Source organism: Salvelinus fontinalis, chromosome 33 (genome assembly GCF_029448725.1).
Source record: "Salvelinus fontinalis isolate EN_2023a chromosome 33, ASM2944872v1, whole genome shotgun sequence".
NCBI classification, from domain to species: Eukaryota; Metazoa; Chordata; class Actinopteri; order Salmoniformes; family Salmonidae; genus Salvelinus; species Salvelinus fontinalis.
In genome coordinates this window covers 36975263-36984933 of record NC_074697.1, presented here as the reverse complement: position 1 = coordinate 36984933, position 9671 = coordinate 36975263, and the positions used below count along the sequence as shown (strand labels likewise).

At 41.3% G+C, this 9671-nt stretch overlaps 1 protein-coding gene and 1 long non-coding RNA gene across 3 annotated transcripts in view; one reads left to right on the top strand and one right to left on the bottom strand.

Annotated features, from left to right (window-relative positions):
- Nucleotides 1-5953: 5953 nt before the first annotated feature.
- Nucleotides 5954-6801, bottom strand: LOC129832183 (uncharacterized). The gene is made up of 3 exons (XR_008755887.1): nt 6725-6801; nt 6427-6502; nt 5954-6321 (listed from the first exon to the last, which is right to left on the bottom strand). It is a non-coding gene; the product is annotated as an uncharacterized LOC129832183 (long non-coding RNA).
- Nucleotides 6802-7013: 212 nt separating this feature from the next.
- The window catches only part of LOC129832156 (alpha-2-macroglobulin-like), a 38364-nt gene continuing 35706 nt past the window's right edge, over nt 7014-9671 (top strand). Inside the window, exon 1 of one of the 2 annotated variants that reach the window (XM_055895979.1) lies at nt 7014-7228. In XM_055895979.1, coding sequence (XP_055751954.1) covers nt 7128-7228 — 101 coding nt within the window. In that variant the 5' untranslated portion in view covers nt 7014-7127. The remainder of the gene's footprint in view (nt 7229-9671) is intronic. The other variant, XM_055895980.1, reaches the window with a different exon arrangement.

Genomic DNA, 9671 nt, shown 5'->3' with positions numbered 1-9671 from the left:
TCTAAAAACCTGTTTTTGCTTTGTCATTATGGGGTATTGTGTGTAGATTGATGAGGAATTGTTTTTATTTAATCTATTTTAGAATAAGGCTGTAACGTAACAGAATGTCAAGGGGTCTGAATAGTTTCCGAATGCACCTTATGTTCTCAAATAAGCAGGTATTGTGGGTGGGAAGGGGAGAGGTGGGGGGATGTGTGTATCTGTGTAATGTCTGTTGATTTGTGTTTTTCTGTCCTGTCAATCCCAAAATTATAATACTTGATAAAAAATGTCTTCTTCATAAATCATTAATATCCCAGCAAACAACAATAGCAATTCTTGAACCATTCAAGTTAAAGACACCAAACTAACTTTCACAAGTTCAGGCTATCCTATCAATCAATCAATCAATCAATCAATCAATCAATTGTCCCATCTATCTACTTTTTCAACTATAAGTCACTACCATAAAACCCTCTTAGGGAAAAATAGACTACACAAAAGAACGATGAACAAACAAACCGAACAGTCCCGTGTGGTGCGACAAACACTGACACAGGGGACAACCACCCACAACGAACACTGTGAAACAACCTACCTAAATATGACTCTCAATTAGAGGCACGCCAAACATCTGCCTCTAATTAAGAGCCATACCAGGCAACCCTAAACCAACATAGAAACAGACAACATAGAATGCCCACCCAAACTCACGTCCTGACCAACTAACACATACAACAAACTAACAGAAATAGGTCAGGAACGTGACACTTAGCTGGTAAACTGCTACTGTGTGTCAAGAATAGAGCCCAAATTAGGGGTTAGTGTACTCCAGTAAAAAAGGGCTGGTTTGGATTAAAAACTATTGCCCTGTGTCCCCATTCATAGTGGCATGAGAGACTAGTCAGTGGTAGAATTGAGTTGGCACTTTATTGACCCAAACACCCACAGACCCACAAGGTTGAGGTTACTCATGGACAGTAATTAGTCATTTTTTCGTTTTTTGCATTGACGTATTGTGTCATCTAACTGTGAAAGAATAGGATCCAAAGTGTTAGGAAATATTTGTTCCCATAAATACATAGGAGGATGTCTCTCCTCATACCTCTGACACTTTAGTCAGGCTGCCAGACTGTGTAAAAATTTTATGATGGGGCTGGCAACGGAGTTCCCATTGACTAAGCACCACAGAGCCAATCAGGAGAGAATATATACAGGTCAAGGGTGTCTGTGCCTTTTGGATTACTCTCTCTTTACAGAGAACCCCTGTGGTTCAAGTCAAGAGCTACCCTTCCCTTTTCAGTCTGCTCTGCGCATGTCTGAAAGTGACAGAGCCAGCAGCCAAGAGAGTTTTTCACAGTATGTCATAAAATATTATTACACTTATGAATGTACAGTTGAAGTCAGAAGTTTACATACACTTAGGTTGCAGCCATTAAAACTCGTTTTTCAACCACTCCACAAATGTCTTGTTAACAAACTATAGTTTTGGCAAGTCGTTTAGGACATCTACTTTGTGCACGACACAAGTCATTTTTCCAACAATTGTTTACAGACAGATTATTTCACTTATAATTCACTGTATCATAATTCCAGTGGATCAGAAGATTACATACACTAAATTGACTGTGCCTTTAAACAGCTTGGAAAATTTCAAAAAATTATGTAATTGCTTTAGAAGCTTCTGATATGCTAATTGACATCATTTGAGTCAAATGGGAGCAAACTACCTGCCCTCCAGGACACCTATACCACCCGATGTCACAGGAAGGCCAAAAAGATCATCAAGGACAACAACCACCCGAGCCAATGCCTGTTCACCTCGCTATCATCCAGAAGGCGAGGTCAGTACAGGTGCATCAAAGCTGGGACCAAGAGACTGAAAAACAGCTTCTATCTCAAGGCCATCAGACTGATAAACAGCCATCACTAACATTGAGTGGCTGCTGCCAACGTACTGACTCAAATCTCTAGCCACTTTAATAATAAAGAATTGGATGTAACAATGTATCACTAGTCACTTTAAAAAATGTCACTTTATATAATGTTTACATACCCTACATTACTCATCTCATATGTATATACTGTACTCTATACCATTTACTGCATCTTGCCTATGCCATTTGGCCATCGCTCATCCATATATTTATGTGTACATATTCTTATTCATTCCTTTGCACTTGTGTGTAAAAGGTAGTTGTTGTGAAATTGTTAGATTACTTGTTAGATATTACTGCATGGTCGGAACTAGAAGCACAAGCATTTCGCTACACTCGCATTAACATCTGCTAACCACGTGTATGTGACCAATAAAATAGGATTTGATTTGATTTGAAGGTGTACCTGTGGATGTATTTCAAGGCCTACCTTCAAACTCAGTGCCTCTTTGTGTGACATCATGGCGAAAACAAAAGAAAGTCCTAAAAAAAAAATCTGGTTCTTCCTTAGAAGCAATTTCCAAACGCCTGAAGGTACCACGTTCATCTGTACAAACAATAGTACGCAAGTATAAACACCATGGGACCACGCAGCCGTCATACCGCATACCGTCATACCGTTCTGTCTCCTAGAGATGAACGTACTTTGGTGTGTAAAGTGCAAATAAATAACAGAACAACAGCAAAGGACCTTGTGAAGATGCTGGAGGAAACAGGTACAAAAGTATCTATATCTACAGTAAAACGAGTACTATATCGACATAACCTGAAAGGCCGCTCAGCAAGGAAGAAGCCACTGCTCCAAAACCGCCATAAAAAAGCCAGACTACGGTTTGCAACTGCACATGGTGACAAAGATCATACTTTTTGGAGAAATTACCTCTGGTCTGATGAAACAAAATAGAACTGTTTGGCCATAATGACCATTGTTATGTTTGGAGGAAAAAGGGTGAGGCTTGCAAGCCGAAGAACACCATCCCAACCGCGAAGCACGGGGTGGCTGTATCAGGTTGTGGGGGTGCTTTGCTGCAGGAGGGACTGGTGCACTTCACAAAATAGATGGCATCATGAGGATGGAAAATTATGTGGATATATTAAAGCAACATCTCAAGACATACGTCAGGAAGTTCAAGCTTGTGTAACAGTATAACTTTACGTCGTCCCCTCGCCCCGACACGGGCGCGAACCAGGGACCCTCTGCACACATCAACAACAGTCACCCACCAAGCGTCGTTACCCATCGCTCCACAAAAGCCGCGGCCCTTGCAGAGCAAGGTGCAACACTACTTCTAGGTTTCAGAGCAAGTGACGTAACTGATTGAAACGCTAGTAGCGCGTACCCGCTAACTAGCTAGCCATTTCACATCCGTTACACTTGGTCGCATATGGGTCTTCCAAATGGACAATGACTCCAAGCATACTTCCAAAGTTGTGGCAAAATGGCTTAAGGACAACAAAGTGAAGGTATTGGAGTGGCCATCACAAAGCCCTGACCTCCATCCTATAGAAAATTTGTGGGCAGAACTGAAAAAGCGTGTGTGAGCAAGGAGGCCTACAAACCTGACTCAGTTACACCAGCTCTGTCAGGAGGAATGAGCCAAAATTCACCCAATTTATTGTGGGAAGCTTGTGGAAGGCTACCCGAAACGTTTGACCCAAGTTAAACAATTTAAAGGCAATGTTACCAAATACTAATTGTGTGTATGTAAACTTCCCACTGGGAATGTGATGAAAGAAATAAAAGCTGAAATAAATAATTCTCTCAACCATTATTCTGACAATTCACATTCTTAAAATAAAGTGACCCAAGACAGGGAATTTCTACTAGGATTAAATGTCAAGAATTGTGAAAAAAAGAATTTAAATGTATTTGGCTAAGGTGTATGCATACTTCCGACTTCAACTGTATGTAAAATGCTAAAATGTATTAGATCCAGTACAATGGAATAACTAAGACCTGAATTTGAATGCAGCGTGTTCCGATTCCTCCTTCTCTTTCTGTCCAGCAGGGTCAACCAAATGCAGATACTGGGGAAGCAATATAGAAATGTATTGATCCCTTAAATGATTTTACTATTAAATCACCCATATCACAACCCTCATACCTCTTCACAATCAATTTTGGGGAAAGGATTTTACTCACAATGAACTTCCAGTGGTTCTGGTTCACATTCAAGAAACTCATGACAGCATTGTAGTTACCGAAGTTCACCTGAAATAAATAATTTCACATGCTTGCCACTAAGCCCAACATTTTTTATCAATAGTTAATCCTTTAAAATTCCACTAACAGATTGTATTAGTACCTTGGGCAGACTTCGCTTGCGCACTAAACGTCTTTCTCCATTTAGAATGACTTGGGCTGAGTAATGGTTTAGGGTGTAAATCTTTGTCCCGTAACCACAGCTTTTTGTGGTTGCTTGAAAGTACCATTCGATTGTCTGTATAAGGAGAGAAAGTAAAACCACAAACGCTTTGAATGTGAAGAACATTATACAAATAATTAAGCAACAACTAAAATACATAGACATTTCAGAGAATATCGGTTAGTTAGAAGGATTGTTTATCGAGATTTAAAACACACGTAAACACATTTGCATTTGTTTTTATTTGTCTAATATATTCTGGCTAGATGCAATTTAATGGGTCATTGTCACATATAAACTCAGCAACAACAAAAAAAACGTCCTCTCACTGTCAACTGAGTTTATTTTCAGCAAACTTAACATGTGTAAATATTTGTGTGACCATAACAAGATTCAACAACTGAGACATAAACTGATCAAGTTCCACAGACATGTGACTAACAGAAATGGAATATTGTGTCCCTGAACAAAGGGGGGGTCAAAATCAAAAGTAACAGTCAGTATCTGGTGTGGCCACCAGCTGCATTAAGTACTACAGTGCATCTCCTCCTCATGGACTGCACCAGGTTTGCCAGTTCTTGCTGTGAGATGTTACCCCACTCTTCCACCAAGGCACCTGCAAGTTCCCGAACATTTCTGGGGGGAATGGCCCTTGCCCTCACCCTCCGATCCAACAGGTCTCAGACGTGCCCAATGGGTTTGAGATCCGGGCTCTTCGCTGGCCATGGCAGAACACTGACATTCCTGTCTTGCAGGAAATCACGCACAGAACGAGCAGTATGGCTGGTGGCATTGTCATGCTGGAGGGTCATGTCAGGATGAGCATGCAGGAAGGGTACCACATGAGGGAGGAGGATGTCTTCCCTGTAACGCACAGCGTTGAGATTGCCTGCAATGACAACAAGCTCAGTCCGATGATGCTGTGACACACCGCCCCAGACCATGATGGACCCTCCACCTCCAAATCGATCCCACTCCAGAGTACAGGCCTCGGCGTAATGCTCATTCCTTCGATGATAAATGCGAATCCAACCATCACCCCTGGTGAGACAGAACCGCGACACGTCAGTGAAGAGCACTTTTTGCCAGTCCTGTCTGGTCCAGCGACGGTGGGTTTGTGCTGCCACTGCGAGGACGATCAGCTGTCTGGCCTGTCTCCCTGTAGCGCTGTCTTAGGTGTCTTACAGTACGGACATTACAATTTATTGCCCTCGCCACATCTGCAGTCCTTATGCCTCCTTGCAGCATGCCTAAGGCACATTCACGCAGATGAGCAGGGACCCTGGGCATCTTTCTTTTGGTGTTTTTCAGTCAGTAGAAAGGCCTCTTTTGTGTCATAAGTTTTCATAACTGTGACCTTATTTGCCTACCGTCTGTAAACTGTTAGTGTCTTAACGACTGTTCCACAGGTGCATGTTCATTAATTGTTTATGGTTCATTGAACAAGCATGGTAAACAGTGTTTAAACCCTTTACAATGAAGATCTGTGAAGTTATTTGGATTTTTACGAATTATCTTTGAAAGACAGGGTCCTGAAAAAAGGACGTTTTTTTTTGTTGCTGAGTTTATATGCCTTGTTAGGGAGATTAAGTATCATACATAAGGTGTTATGTAGTCCAAAAAATGTGTTATTGCTGACAACACTGTGTTTACGTGATGACACATCTTCACTATTTACTTTAAAGTGACAGAATAAGGGCCATAAATACTCAAGTGTACATCATCAGAAACATTCAACTCCAATTCCACTTAACTACATAATGATATTACATGTCATTAGACATGGTTAGGTGCACATCTAATGTACTTCTATGTTCATCCTTCATATTGTATGATTTTTTTTCTCTCCACGATATGTTTAGAATTGTGATTGAAAAAAATGCTTATTGTCATGTTATGACTACCTCATCCACAAGCCATTTGTGGGGCTGCAGAGTTTTAAACTCTGAATGATGGAGAAGGAAAGAGGAATTTTTGTCTGTAGACCTCACATCAGCAACCACTACCTCGCAATTGTTTCTTCGCCACAGAGCTGTGACCTGCAATATGCAAATGAAACACATTTAGAAGAGTTATTGTCCTCTTAAACATGAACTGAAAACAAACTATCACAATCCTTTAACATTGGAAGAAAAAAAACATACCTGGCCTGCAGCCTCATTGTCTTGGAGGGGACATTCTGAACCTTGTTTGTAGTCCGTAGGTCACATGACCAAGGAGCTATTGAAATGTGAAAGTTTGAACAATTCATGTAAAAACGTGTGAGATGAAAATGAACAAACCAAAGGGTGTGCAATATAGAAGGGTAGTCAGTGGACATTCTGAAACTTGTTTGAGTCAATTAGGTCACATGACCAAGGAGCTATTGAAATTCGAAAGTAAAAAAAGTTTGTACTTTGTTTACGCTCCCTAATTCAACTAGGAATACCAAATGTTGCTCACATTTCCACATGTTTATTAGCTTTGGAATGCGAATGAATGTCCAAATCGGGAAAATAATGTTGTGAGCAATTTTTCCAACATCATGCCACTTATTTGGAGTCTGCGCCTCAAGTGGTTTGAAAGCGCGAATATCCGTCGAATATCCAACTTGAAACTTTCTTTACGTCGGTGGATGTTCGAGGGGGGAAGAGTTCCTACGCCCGAATTTTGTGTCATTCTGACCATCCCATTTCTCGCGGGGCTGTGACTGTTTGAGAACTTCTTTGGAATTGGGAGGAAACGGGAGGTGGCTGCGATTTGGAAGGGGGTGACACAAGAGGGTGCATTTAGGTATAAACAGCACCGTTTGTGCAACTTTCCTGACCATCTGGACGAGGGAAGGGAGCATTCCGAAGTGCGGAGGATGTGTACCACGGTTATGGCCATGGCGCTCAACTTCCTTTGCCTTGTATTTATCACATCAGTAATTTTACGAACTGCGACATCGAGTACCTTCAATGAATCGTAAGTACGCTACAAAACATTTAACGTACAGTAAGTAGTAGGCAGTAGAAGCACGTAGTATTTTCGTCATTTAATTGAGGGATTAAACTCACAACAAGCAATTGTCGTTTACATGTTTGGCTGCATACCACAGTCTATAATCAAATTGAAGAATTCATTATTCTCCGTAATTTCCAGGCTATGCACCTGCAGATGTAGGGTATGTCACCTGAGCAATATAATTATTTTAGTTATAAACATAATATTACATAACAACAACATCGTGTATATGCTTACTGCACTGATATAGCTGAATATCTGCTTGTAATTGTCTCCATTTGTGAATAACAATATATAAAAAAGTTGGAAATGGGCAGGCCACAGGACAGGAAAAGTACCATTCTCTCTCTTTCTTGCACGTGAGAGGCTTTTCATATCTTATGAGACATGCTGGCAAACAGGCCTGTACATTTTGGGGTTACAAATCCGACTTGTGATAGTCCTTGGATAGTCCATATTAGTGTGCTTTCCTCCAATGTCCCTCTGTGCAATTATCCCCAACAGGGGCTTCATGCACCCTCAAAATCTGAGGGGCACAAAGTATGTAAGGATGGCTGGGGGGTGGTCCATTGGGGGCTTAGGACCCTGGCCTGAAGTTGGAGAATGTTGAATGTTGCTTTTCTAAAGTCTCCCAACTTGCCAACAGGCATGCCAGCTAAGAGTAGCTTGCTTGTCTGTCTTGATTGATAGCCTGAAATGGCTTCTTGGTAGCTTTATATGGTTAGGAGACTGGGAACATATCTTGGCTAGCTAAAGCCAACTAAATACAATTGCTAGGTGGCTAGTAGTATAGAGAAACAACAAAAATAATAATGACCCTAAGCACACAGCCAAGACAATGCAGGAGTGGCGTCGGGAAAAGTCTCAATGCATTTGAGTGGCCCAGCCAGAGCCCGGACTTGAACCCGATCAAACATCTCTGGGGAGACCTGAAAATAGCTGTGCAGCGACGCACCACATCCAACCTGACAGAGCTTAGAGGATCTGCAGAGAAGAATGGGAGAGACTCCCCAAATACAGGTGTGCAAAGCTTGTAGCGTCATACCCAAGAAGACTCAAGGCTATAATTGCTGCCAAAGGTGCTTCAACAAAGTACCGGGTAAAGGGTCTGAATACTACTTATAAATGTGGTATTTAAGTTTAAATTTGTAATAAATGTGAACATTTCTATGAACCTATTTTTGCTTTGTCATTATGGCGTATTGTGTGTAGATTGAGGAGGGGAAACAATGTAATCAATTTTAGGAGAAAGGCTGTAACATATCAAAATGTGGAAAAAGTCAAGGGGTCTGAGTACTTTCCAAATGCATTGTGTGTGTGTGTATACACTACCGTTCAAAAGTTTGGAGTTACTTAGAAATGTTCTTGTTTTTGAAAGAAAAGCACATTTCTAGTCCATTAATATAACATCAAATTGATCAGAAATACAGTGTAGACATTGTTAATATTGTAAATGACTATTGTAGCTGGAAATGGCAGATTTTTAATGGATTATCTACATAGGCGTACAGAGGCCCATAATCAGCAACCATGACTCGTGTTCCAATGGCACGTTGTGTTAGCTAATCCAAGTTTATCATTTTAAAAAGCTAATTGATCATTAGAAAACCCTTTTGCAATTATTCTCTAACCAGAATAGAAAGAGGAGTGGGAGGCCCCGGTGCACAACTGAGCAAGAGGACAAGTACATTAGCGTGTCTAGTTTGAGAAACAGACGCCTCACAAGTCCTCAACTGGCAGCTTCATTAAATAGTACCCGCAAAACACCAATCTCAACGTCAACAGTGAAGAGGCGACTCCGGGATGCTGGCCTTCTAGGCAGAGTTCCTCCGTCCAATGTCTGTGTTCTTTTGACCATCTTAATCTTTTATTTTTATTGGCCAGTCTGAGATATGGCTTTTCTTTGCAACTCTGCATAGAAGGCCAGCATCTTAGTGACCCCAAACTTTTGAACGGTAGTGTATATGCGTAATATATATATAACGCAACAATTTCAACGATTTTATTGAGTTACAGTTCATATAAGAAAATCTGTCAATTTAAATTCATTAGACCCTAATCTATGGATTTCACATGACTATTCAGGGGCGCAGCCATGGGTGGTCCTGGGAGGACATAGGCTCACCCACTGGGGAGCCAGGCCCAGCCAATCAGAATGAGCTTTTCCTCACAAAAGCGCTTCATTACAGACAAGTACTCCTCAGTTTCATCAGCTTTATGGGTGGCTGGTCTCAGATGATCCCGCACGTGAAGTAGCCGGATGTGGAGGTCCTGGGCTGGCGTGGTTACATGTGGTCTGTGGTTATGAGGCCGGTTGGACGTACTGCAAAATTCTCTGAAATGATATTGGAGGCGGCTTATGGTAGAGAAATTAACATTACATTCTCTGGCATCAGCTCTGGCG